General features: G+C 48.5%; 1 protein-coding gene across 1 annotated transcript; it reads left to right on the top strand.

The window, feature by feature from the left end:
• The first annotated feature begins 100 nt into the window (after positions 1 to 100).
• On the top strand, positions 101 to 10695 carry ZMYND19 (zinc finger MYND-type containing 19). The gene is made up of 6 exons (XM_014881035.2): positions 101 to 236; positions 536 to 595; positions 1685 to 1791; positions 6660 to 6800; positions 7699 to 7879; positions 9160 to 10695. The coding sequence occupies exons 1-6, from the start codon at positions 186 to 188 to the stop codon at positions 9301 to 9303; spliced, it is 684 nt and encodes a 227-aa protein (XP_014736521.1). The 5' UTR covers positions 101 to 185; the 3' UTR covers positions 9304 to 10695.
• The last annotated feature ends 1679 nt before the right edge of the window (positions 10696 to 12374 follow it).

The following is a 12374-nucleotide window of genomic DNA, read 5'->3' as shown; positions in this document are numbered from 1 at the left end:
GAGTGACGTAAGGGCGGTGCGGGTCGCCATTGGTCCGCCGGGCGCGGGTGGGCGGTGGCGCGGGCCGCCATTGGCTCTGAGGGGCGGGGGGGCGGTGGCGCGGCGGCCCCGCCCCCCGGGTGTGCGCGAGGCGGCGGCGCGTGGCAGCGGCGCGGGGCGAGCGGCGGCCCCGGCCCGGCCCCGCCATGACCGACTTCAAGCTGGGCATCGTCCGGCTCGGGCGGGTGGCCGGCAAGGTGAGCGCGGGGCACCGGCGGGTGCGGCTGAGCCGGGCTCGGCCGCGCCTCGTGAGGCGGGGGGCGGCGGGGCCGGGGCGAGGGTCCGGCCGGGCGGGGGCCAGCGGGCGGGCGGGCCGGCCGGTGCTGCCGGGCGGGGAGGGCCGTGCCATACCGGGCCGTGCTGTGCATTACCGGGCCTTACCAAGCCACTGGGGCCATGGCGGGGCCTTACGGAGCCGTGCCGTGCAGTCCCGGGTGTTTCCGAGCCGTGCCGTGCGCTCCGGGGCCGCGCTGACGGCGCTCTCGCTGTGTTCCAGACCAAGTACACGCTGATCGACGAGCAGGACATCCCGCTGGTGGAGAGCTACTCCTTCGAGGTGAGAGCCGCTGCCCGCGCTCCCCTCCCCGTGTTTTACCGGGTTTTGGGACTCCCCTCCCCGCCCGGGCTGCCCCGGCGCCGCCTCCGCCCCCCGCGCCCTCCCCGGGCCGGCGCTGCCCGGGGTCCCGGTGGAGCCTCGGCTTTTCCCTTTCCTCGTGCCCTGCTCCATCCAAACAGCTCGTGGCTGTGCCTGCAACTCCCGTGATTGGGGGGAAAAGAGCCAGTTTTAAGTTATTGAAGTCCCAACGTGGAAGCTTGTATTTAAGCTTGTATTTATTGATTTATTATGTAGTTTCTTTATTTTCATACTGTTTGTATGCTTTTGGAGAACTGATAATTTGTCCTCCCATGGTTTGGCAAACATTAAAAATGTTCACTCTGCACTTAATCTTGGATGAGGAAAGCATGTATTATTGTAACTGGTTATGGGACTCGAAAAAAGTGTTTCCTCTTCACATCCACTGGAAGAGGGTAAGTGAGCTCTACTAAGGCTTTGAAAGTGAAAGTCAATGATTATTAAATCTTAAACAAATAAGGCTTTTTTTGGAGGAGGGACCATCATCTGCTAAATTTCTGCAGTGCAGTGGATGCTTTGGGGCTGTTCTTAGGAATTTTAGGAGTTGGGGCAGTGCTGCTGCCAGAACCCTTCCTGTTTGTCCAATTCCTCCCCTGTGAGTGTCTTTGTCACTGTGGTGGTAACTCACTGTGACTGTCCCAAATGTATCGAATTCTTGCTGCACCTTGAGAGCTTTGGCACCAACACAATGTGTGGAGTGCAGGAGAAATGACAAGACCTGGCTCTCCCAGTGAGGTGAGTGCAGGGGCAGTGCTGGAAGCAAAGCCCTGGTGGCTGCACAGGGTCAGAGTGTGGCTCCTGACATGGATCCCAGCCCCACAGCTGCATTTCTGCTCTTCTGTATCCAGGCAGGCCCCCCAGCCCCACCTGGCTGGGTCCCCCTGGGGCTTTGAGACAGCTCAGATCTGAAGGGACCTGCAGGGACAAGTGTGAGGTGCTGGGTCCATTCCAGTGGAGCAGGTGCTGTCTGCCCCTTGTGGGGTGATCTCACAGCCTTTCCCTTCCCTCCAGGCTCGCATGGAGGTGGATGCTGATGGAAATGGTGCTAAAATCTTCGCCTACGCCTTCGACAAGAACCGAGGCCGGGGCTCAGGCCGCCTCCTGCACGAGCTGCTCTGGTGGGTACTGCAGGGAGTGCAAAACCAGGGGTTCCGTTTGCTGCCACCAACTCGTGTGGGGTCATTTCCCTGCCTGTAGTAACCAAAGTCCCCTCAGGAGAGCTGCAAACCCAGCACGGGGTGCCCACAGGACTTTGGTTTGCAGAGTCCTCAGAGCACAGCCTGTGAAATATTCCAGGCTGGGAAAACAGAGACAGGTGAGTGTGGTTCATGGACACCCCGTTCACACCTGAGAAATGCTGCCCAAACTTCAGCTGGGGAGAAAAATGGGACCTGAAGCATTGAATAGGTGAAGACTTTGAAAGTTTGCTGTGGGGCTTTTTGTCTGCTGAGAATTGGAAGAACACCGCAGAGAGGGAACTTCTGATAATTTAAAAGTTTGAGGGGTTTTTTTATGGCTTTCTGCAAAACTGCCTGAAGTGTTGCTGCTGTTGGTTAGTATCAGCTGCTGCATTTTATTTTCCATACTCTACAAATTCTTGAAATCCTTCATAGGATTAACATTAGGTTTTGGGGCCAGTTTCCTCATTTGTGAGAGCAACTCAGCCTCTGATCTCATCTATTGCTCCTTCTAGATGTTGATGGGTTTGTAGAAAAGGTGAGATCTGCTGAATAAATCTTATTTATTTTAAAAGCCTTTTTAGAAAAATTAAGCATATTTTCTATTCAGTTCCACATCCTTGGAAGTCACAGTGTCCAGGATGTCCTTTATCATTCCAGGTTATCTTTTATCCTGTAGAACCAGACTCTGCACAGGAGGAAGGAGACAGGAAGAATATCAGATTATTATTATTATTTCCACTCTGCTTATTAAATATGGATTTTAACCTGCATCTGTTAATGTTTAATCTTATTGCACATAGAACTTTGTTGAAATTATGAAATTGGCTGCAGTATGTGGAGCAAATCACTGACAGCTGGTGCTAACTGTGAACCTCAGACAGCCGTAATTATTTGTAAGTAGCATTAAATAGCACCTGAAAATTATTCAGGTCAATTGTTGAAGGCTGTGCAAATGACAGCCCAGCTATTTGTTTATGGCCCAGCCCAGCTATTGCCTCTTCGGGCTTGTTTTACTCAAATTAGGAAGTCAATTGAGCGTATTCAGTTAGGAAATTCAAATTGTGTCACTCGAGCATGGGCTGGGGTTAAAAATAAGAGATTGAGTGTAATGGGGATTTTGGAGAGGCACAGAGAGGTGTGTCAGCTGCCAGGCAAGCAGAGCTGCAGTTCTGAAGTTGCAGTCAGATTTTTGGACTAGAAAATATAAAATATCTCTGCTGTTCCTGTGAGTTCCTTTTGGTCCTGAAGGTGTTTGTGTTGCTGATCTTTACTTGGAGCTCAAACACTGCATGGCAGTGGCTGAGTCTGCAGGGGCTGTGAAGATTCTGCCCCTCCTAAAGAGCAATGCTGGAGCTGCTCTGAGCACAGACCAGGACTGCAGAGTAGTGGCAGGTCCCTCCTTTGGTGAGGAGGGGCAGTGCTGGAGGAGCCTGTGAGGGTCAGGAGAGCTGGGCAGAGCCAGGCAGTGTTGGCATTTCCCAGTGCCAGCCTGACTCCCTGCATGAATGAAAACCAAAGAACATGGATTACTGCACGTGGAGGTGTGTAACTCGGTGGTTCTCTGCACATGGATCCCCAAAAACGTGAAAAACCAACCCAGTTGTGTGCCTCAAATTTAAGATACAGTGAGTAGCATGTGGCAGATGCAAGTAAAAGAGATTTTTTTGAATTCTGTTTTTCTTTTCTAGTTAAGCCAGTGTCTTTGTTCATGTCATGAGGCCCTTGGGATAGGAAGCCTGGAACTGCTGGAGCTGCAGCAGTGACAGGGACCTTCTCCAGGGCCCTCCTGCTGCCCTGTGCAGAGGCAAGTGTGGGATCAAAAGGCAACCAAGAGCTGAAAATTCCCCCCATGAGCTGCAAAAATCTTACAGGGAGAACTTCCTGATGGTTCTTCAGCCTCTCTGGTGCTTGCTGTGATTTCCACATGGAGTTTTGGCTCCCCCAAAGCAGGGTTTGGATGTCTCTGCAGAAGTCTCATTCCCTGTGGAGCAATCCCAGCTCTGTGTTCTGCTGGGTGCAGAGATGTTCCCTGGGGAACAGCAGCAGCAGGGGATTAGTCATAAGTAGCACCAACTGCATGTTCAAAAAGACATCTGAGACCTGATTTTTGGGGGTTTTTAAGGGTTTTTTTTCTTTTTGGAGCACTTGCCATCTTGCTGCCTGTAACAGGCTCAGTTCTGGTTCCTGGTGCTTGGAATTGCTGTGTCTGCACTTGTATTCCACTCCTGAGTTCTGAGCTGCTGAAATGCCAGAAGAGCAGAGTCCAGATGATTCCCTGAAAAGTCTTAGGGGAAGGGTTTTGCCTGGCATCTTGCAGGGGGAGGCAGAAGCTCCAGCTCTGCAGGAGTTTTGGCTGCATTACTCAGGCTGCTCTTCTGGCCCTTCTGCAGGGAACAAGGCAGGTTCTGCACGGCCTGTCCTTGCTGCTCAGTTTGGATGAACTGGGATGGTCAGAGAGGCCTGGGGAGGGGAGTTCTTGTGCATTCCAAGCTTCCTTGATGTGTGGAGAGAAGGGACCACCCTGAATTTGGCATTACCAGTTCTGGCACCTCAGTGCAGTGATGTTTAACACTGGCTGCTCAACAGCAAGGCCCAACTTCCACTTAGGCTTTTGTCACTTGAGGCCACAGGAGAGCTGGCAGTGATGTAGATAAATGTGGTTTCATACAAGGAGGTAAAGACTGGCTCAGTGTGGGAGGGGATTTGATCAGAATGTGCTTTTTGGGGTATTGGGTGTAGATCTGGGCTGTGGAGGAGCAGGGGTAGGTATGTGTCACTCTGCTGTGACATCCCAGTGTCAGGGACAGTCTAGCATAATTCCTTCTCTTTCCCCAGCTCTAGCAGTTTCTAAACTCTCATCTAATAAAATCAAAAGTATTTCTTAACCTAGTCTTAGAATCCCCTTCCCTTTCGCCTGCACGCTCTGCTCTTCCTCTGAACTTCGGTCTCCTCCTCCCAGATTCCTGTCTCCTATCTGTCCCATCTCTGCAGCTGGCACTTTGTCCCAGGCTCATTCTAAGAACCTTAACTCCTTCCCTGTCTCCATGTGTGACTGATGCTCACCTCCAGCAGTTCACCAGTTCCTGGGTTCCCACTTGGAGCCCTCAGGACTCCTGATTCCCTTTGCCAGACCCTCTGCTGGTCTCCAGCAACTCAAAAAGAGCTTTTACTGTAATGGCCCAGTGCCAGAGAGCAGGGATAGATGGGATATTGGGAAGTCCTTCCCTGTGAGGGTGGGGAGGCCCTGGAAGTGTCCAAGGCCAGGTTGGATGGGGTTTGGAACAACCTGGGATAGTGGAAGGTGTCCCTGCCCATGGCAGGGAATTAGCTGAATTTTAAAGTCCCTTCCAACCCAAATCAAGGTGGGATTCTGGGATTCTTCCTTTAGGGCACTTCAGCAGACTCCTTGCCATAGTTTGTTTGCTTTAATATATGTAGTTTGGTTTCTTTTTCCCCCAAAGAAGGATTTTATTAGTTTTACCTTCAAAGGGAAGAACTTTTCCCTGATCCATGGAGGCCCAGCAGAGTCCCTGACAGCTGGCTCCAGGCTCTGTTCCCATACAGGGGTGTCCTCACAGGAGTTACCTGGTGGGAGCTGGAGCACAGTCTGTGTGTAGGTGCTGCTTGTGGCTTCTCCAAGGGGATTCTCCTCATTAAATTCTACAAAGTTTTGAGGCATAAGTAAATTGCAAGAGTTATATGCAATATATGTAACTTACACATATCTGGATGGATTCTGACCAAGAATACAAGTTCCTCCATTTTTCATTGTAAGTCACATTGAAATGAGTTTCCTATTTTGCTGGGTAATGTTGAGCTTTGTAAAGGTTAAAAAGGTAGAATTCTTAAACTCAGGCAAATAGCTCTTCAAAATTAATGAACTATTTGAGCTGAAATGTTCAGTAAAGGCTGAGCAGGATTCAGTGTGCAGGCTGGGTTGGGGTGAAGCTGCTGGGAGGTCTCCATGGAGGAGCTGCTGGGTTACCCTCAGCGAGTGCTTTGTCCTTGTTCTCCTGTGCTGGGAAGTTCCTCATGGCAGAACAAACACAGGGACACAGCTTCTGTCCAAGCCTTACATTTCAGCTGGGATGGGGATTCCTGCAGGAAGTGATACTGAAACTTGTCCAGGCATGAGAGTGTTTGACAGCGAACTTGATGAAACAGAGAAAGGAGAGGTGAAAAGAAGGGGGAAAGGGAAATAGAAACTCTTAGAAGGCAGTAGGGAAGATTCCCCCTGCAGCCATCCTGGCTTAGTCCTGCTTTGGCTTTGGGGCAAGTTTCAGGTGTCTCTTGATCAATTGTGGAGTCATTTCAGACTCTCGGTGTGTTACACACAATTAGAGTCTAAAAAGCATTTGCATACTCGGTGAAACCTCTGTCCTGTTGTTGTTCAGAGATGTTTCTTCATAAATAATAAGTTCTGTGACTCCACACCAGTGCCAAACTTGCACATATCTGATAGAATTTCCTATGAAAATAATAAGCCATTATTGGTACCTTTCAAGGAACACTGTAATTTCATGGATCTCTAGCAGTAACTGGAGGAGTAGGCTCTGGAACTAAGCAATATGCTTAAAATTACTCTATACTCTGTCTTTTGATTCCATTAATTTATAATTGAAATCTCCTGGTAGAAAAAGGCACTTTCTCCTGGGAGTTGCCCTGTCTGAAGTAGCCCCTGGAGTCGGTTTGCAGCCCAGTGCCAGCAGGTCCCAACTCACATTGCCTCTGGAATTGCTGTGATCCTTTGTTTTTTAGCTGTTCCTGTTCACCACTGACCTTCAGGTTGGTTTTGTGTCGTGCAGGGAGAGGCACAGGGGAGGGATTGCTCCTGGCTTTCAGGTGGTGCACCTGAACTCGGTGACCGTGGACAACCGCCTGGACAATCTGCGCCTCGTGCCGTGGGGCTGGAAGCCCAAGGCTGAGGAGATCTCCAGCAAACAAAGGTATGGCAGCCCTGGCAGGGGGAGTGAAAATCTCTGCAGATGTTGTCTCCTTCCTTTAGTGATTTTTTGCCTTGGCAGAGCCTTTTTGATTTAACCTTGGATGCTTTACACATCACTGTGTCCTGGATTGCTCTCCTGGGCCACAGTCTGTGCTCGTGTCCCTGCTGTGCAGGGACCATCTCACCCTCGGGGTTGTGCCAAGGTCCTGCTGTGCCAGGTGGAGCAGGAATCCTCTGTGCCCTCCCAGCTGAGCAGAGGCTCAGGGAAACCTGCACATCTCGCTGCCTTCTGCCCCTCAGGCACTGAAATTCCAATGTGACCTGTGGGAACTGGGAGCTCATGATGGAAGTTGTGAGCTGGGGTTGGACTCAGCTTCCAGCACCTCTCACCAGCAGCTTGTGCAGCTTCCATGGGCTGGGTTTCACTGATGCCACTCAGCACATCAAACTCTTAATGCCAGGATGGATCTGGATATTCAGTGATGGGACACAGTGGGTGACCCACAGGCTTCACACCACAGTCTTCTCCTGAAGCATTTGCAGCAGCAGCTTTAAGATTGGGGTATTTAGAGCTGATTAAACTGATTTTGAGAAGTTTTAGTGAATTACAAATGCTTCACATGATTTTGGGTTCAAGAATAAGAAACAGACTTCAAGCCAGAAATTGGTTTTGACTTGGTGTGAATAATTTTGCACAGAATTAATTTTACTTGATGTAAATATGTCTTGATTGATACCTTTAAACTTTTGGGGTTACTTAGACTAAAATACCCAATATATGAGCAGTATGTGCAGTCTGAGGCTAAATACAATGTTAACCATATTTATTAATAAATTTGGAACCAGTTTCTCTATATGATTATAAGAAATTTATGTACCAAACTTTTTTTTTTTCCCAGGGAACAAAGCCTGTACTGGCTGGCAATCCAACAGCTTCCTACAGACCCCATAGAAGAGCAGTTTCCTGTCCTGAATGTAACCAGATATTACAATGCTAATGGGGATGTTGTGGAGGAGGAAGAGAACTCCTGCACTTACTATGAATGTCACTACCCTCCCTGCACAATGATTGAAAAACAGGTGGGTTCAGAGAGCTGGGAGTGAGCATGGAATACCTTGGGTTAATGGTGTGTCATGGGATTTATTTATAGTTTTAAATGTAGAGCTTTATGTGAGCCATTCAGTGGCTAAAAGCAATCATTTTCTTCCACTCAGGTTTTCTTTGACCTGAACTTCCAGACCCTGTGGTAATTTTCAGTTGGAGGGAATGTGGGTTTGATTTGGAGCAGTGGATGGTACTGGGCTGCTGGGAGGAGGGTGATTTCTGCAGAGTGCACAAAAAGCCAGGTGGAAGCTTTCCTGCAGGGATGAGAGCAGCTGTGGGAGGCACCAGGAAACGTTGTAAGAGGGTTTGGACAGTCGTGGAATCAAAAAATAACCTGGTTACCATTTCCTGAGCAGAAGGTGAATTGCAGTGGTTTTCATTCAGGGAAGAGCTGGGAGGAAAAGTTCTGCTGGAGGAAGATAAAACAACATCAAGAGTGAGAGAATGAGCTGTGCAAGGGCTGTGCCTCTGTCACACAGATGCCTTATCTACAAACAAGGGCTTTTCTTGTAATAGCAGATGCTGAGTAGGCTAAATCCATTGTGTTCCACTTTCTGCTTTGGGGAAGGGAACATTTGCAAAAACTACTGTAAATTCCCTGTATTTGAAACAGAGGCAGTTCTGCCTTTTATTTGGATCTGTGCCCAAAAGCTCCCTGGATAACAGTAACTTTGGCAATGGCTGAGCATGTACAGCCCTGCTGATAATTTCTGAATTTCAGGTGTTGGTAGTTGAAAACAGAACTTAAGTTGACAAAACGGCAGCATGGTGACAATAAGTGTGTAATGCTCCAAAATTTTGTCTATTAAGCCCATTTTACAGGAGCAGATACACAGCCACAGAAATTGCTTCAAACCCTCTGTTTCTCTGGAACTCGTGGTGGGATGTTTGTGTTTCATAGAATCCCAGACTGGTTTGGGTTGGAAGGGACTTTACAGTTCATCTCATTCCATGGGCAGGGACACCTTCCACTATCCCAGGGTGCTCCAAGCCCCAGTGTCCAGCAGGGACCCAGGGGCAGCCACAGGGTAACCTGTGCCAGGGCCTTACAGGAGAGATTTCTTCCCCATACCCTTCTAACCGTGCCCTCCTTCAGCTTAAGGCTCTTCAGCCTTGTCCTGTCCCCTGTTTGTGACCAGATGTGGAAGGTCTGATCATGCAGCTCCTGGGGAATGCTGCTGGGGTGCCCCTTGGGAGCGCTGCCGAGTTCTCCCGGGCGCTGAGCAGCTCCTCTAACGCCGCCTTTTGTTCCCAGTTACGTGAATTCAACATCTGTGGGCGCTGCCAGGTGGCGCGGTACTGCGGCTCGCAGTGCCAGCAGAAGGACTGGCCTGCTCACAAGAAACACTGTCGGGAGAAGAAAAGAACCTTCCAGCAGGAGCTCGGACCAGAACGATGACCGGGTGGCAGAGGCCTCTCAGCAGCAGGATTCCTTCCCAAAGGCATTGGACTCTTGCTTTTGCACAGTATGACAGACTGCTTATCAAAGCCAGAGGCACTGAAGAAAAACCCTGTGATGCTTGAGCAGAATGGCTGACTGGACTAAGCCAGCTCTGACTGGTGCTGTGGAAAGGGATCGGGTCTGCCCTTCCAGTATTATATTCTCAAGCAAAAAGACTACTGTGGAGGCTCCAGGCAGGAAGCTTCTCGTTATTTATATGTTAATACGTTTGTAAACTCATGTACAGTTTTTGTTAGGAATTCTTGATAGCACTCATTAACTGTAATGTTCAGATGAGAACATGTTGTTGGCCTAAAAGTTAAAAAAAAAAAAAAAAAAGAAAAAAAAAAGAAAAAAAGTCATGTAGCAAAAGCTTTTCCTCCCATGTGGCAGAAATGTCTGTGGCAGTGCCAAGGCCGGCGGGGCAGGCTCTGGCATCAGCACTTACTCTGGAGAACTCTGCATGGAAGCTCTATTTAAAAAAAAATACAAACAAAAAAAAGAGCAAACAAAGTAAAGGTTGGAATGAATCCATGTCTGCTCTCTGGCTTTTTCCCCTTCCCTTCCAGCTGCCTTCAGAGCTCAGTCACCCCTGGGTGCTGGAAGTCCCTGCAGGGCAGGAGCAGTGCCCCAGGAGCTGGCGTGGGGCACAGGGACCCTCTGGGATCAGTGTCCAGGCACTGCAGCCAGAGCTGCTGGAGATGGGCCTTGGAGCAGGCAGGATTTTCAGGAAGCTGGATCAGTTTTCTGTTCCAAAGCCCTTGTACAAAAGGCAGTGGTAGGGGAGCTCAGGTAGCAGCTGTGTGTGGATGTGGTTGCCCTTGTGGCTTCCCTGTAGCATAGCAAACACTCCAGTCGTGTGCAGAGATGTTTAAATATCTAATACTGGGTAGTTTGAATTATTTATTCCTTTTTTTAAGAGTTGTCATCAATCCAAGAATCACTTTTTTTTTTTGACTGTAGTAATGAGTAAAAGTATGGGAGGAGGATTTCTCTTGCAGAGCACATGCCTATTTTTCTTTTCACAAATAACCATTTTCTTTTTCATTTTTGCCTTAGAAATGTAAGGAATATCAGTTGAGTTTCCTGAAGAACTAAATGGATAATTTAGTGCCAGGTGTTAGTCTTGCTTCACAGTAGAAGAATGTGAGCTGCTGAGTGCTTAATGCAGAGCCTTTCTTGGAGTGCTTAGTGAAAATTTTTTTGTAAAAGCTGTTCAGAATTTTAATTTTTCAGTCAGGATTCACTTTGCTACTTCATGTTGCAATGTTGGTCTTGCTTGTATTCAATTTGTTAGAAAATTGATCTGCTGTGGACTTCCAATATTATATTCTGTTTCTAATATCTGCACAGGAAGTTCTGAATTATTAACACTTGGGTGGGTTTTCATCCTTTGGCTTTAAGCATCTTGGGAAATAGCAAAGAGTTTCTGAAACTTCCTGCTGGAAGTTCACCTGAAGGTGCTTGGCTGAGTTGCCACTTTTAAACCACAGTTGTACTGTAACTTTTCTGTTCAGGCAGCCCAAAGTGCCCTTCCGTATGAAAAAACCAAGCAGGACCCAATCAAATTTTCCTGTAATGGGTAACCTTTTTTTTTAAAGGAAACATTCATTCTTTCCTTGAAATGAAATACACAGTTTTTGTTTAATATAAAATGGGACATAAGGAATATTTTGTTTATTATTTGAGGTAATCTTTTGAACAGGGCAGAAGTATTGACTTTTTTCCCTTGCCTGTTTAAGAGGTTGCTATTTGTCCTGCCAGTTTTCCATTTTATTATCAGGAATCACGTTTATCAAAACAAAGTGCAGCCTCAGAGCCTTTAAACACTTGAGCAGCACCAAGCAGGGAACAGTTGGTGCTGATGTTTGCAGTGCTGCCATGAGGACAAGCACAGGCTACAGACCAAGGCCTGGTGGGACAATGGGAAAATTCCTCCGAGGGAATGAGGGAAAAGTGGGACTGGGGGAAGGGTGGGGAAATCCCAATCCCAGGGAATGTGCTGGGAGGATGGGGTACCGCAGGTGGGGTCCAAGTGGAAAGAAAGTGGCCAGGCATTGTGCAAAGGCTCAGGGGGATAACAGCTTCTGTCCTGGGTGTGTGACTGACTCCACACTGTCCTTGTGCCAGAGCAGAGAAGTGGCTTTGGGGATTCTGGCTCTTGGAAAGGTCTTGGGGACTGCAGGAAACACATCCCTGCCTGCTGGTGGGGGAGCTGTGTGGTCAATGATTCTGGCAAGTCTTGGTATGTACAGAGATCTTCCTCTAGATAAGGAGGGTCAGAAAGGAACTTGAAGGTGGCAGCTCCTCAAGCCATCCCAGAGGATGGAGCTCTTGGAAAGGCTCTGCTTACCCACAGAGAACCCAGGCTGGCAGGAATAGCTCGCTATGGACAAGTATTTAAAAACCCAGGATTGGAGTCATTTATCTGGGAGCAGACCTGGACAATTTCTTTATCAGAACTTGATTTTCCAAGGGCCTCCACCTGATGAGACATTCTTCATCCAAGTTGCTTCCTGCAGGGAGATTTGGTAAATCCAGCTCAGGTGAGGAGGCTGCAGCATTCCTGATGCTGGCTGTAACAGAGGGCTGCACACCCTCTGGAAACACACCATGAAATGTTGATACAGGTACCTTCCATGTGTTCCTTCCTATCCAAGTAGGATGATATCACTAATCCCAACATGCAGAAAACACAACTGGAAATCCTGGCTGGCTTAAGGAACACCAAATATGAAATACAGTGGATTTCAGGGCTTGGTATTTTGATATTTGCACCTTGAGCACACCATCAGGTTACAGTCTTAGTTTTCCTCTGTGACTTAATTTTAAATGAAACTTGTGGTAAAAGGAGCAGCTGAAAGACTGAAATGCTTATGGGAGGCATGGAGATGGTGTAAGACACCAAAAGAGCCAGGAGCAAAGCTTCACCACCCAGCAAAACAGCACTGAGAGCAAAAGGAGGCTGGTGTGATTAAACAGGAGCATGTGGGCTACTCAGAGTAAGAATAAATCCTTTGTAAATTGGA

This window comes from Sturnus vulgaris, chromosome 22, assembly GCF_052056855.1.
Source record: "Sturnus vulgaris isolate bStuVul1 chromosome 22, bStuVul1.hap1, whole genome shotgun sequence".
NCBI lineage: Eukaryota > Metazoa > Chordata > Aves > Passeriformes > Sturnidae > Sturnus > Sturnus vulgaris.
Note: the sequence above shows the minus strand (reverse complement) of the source record. Positions and strands in the feature narration are given on the sequence as shown.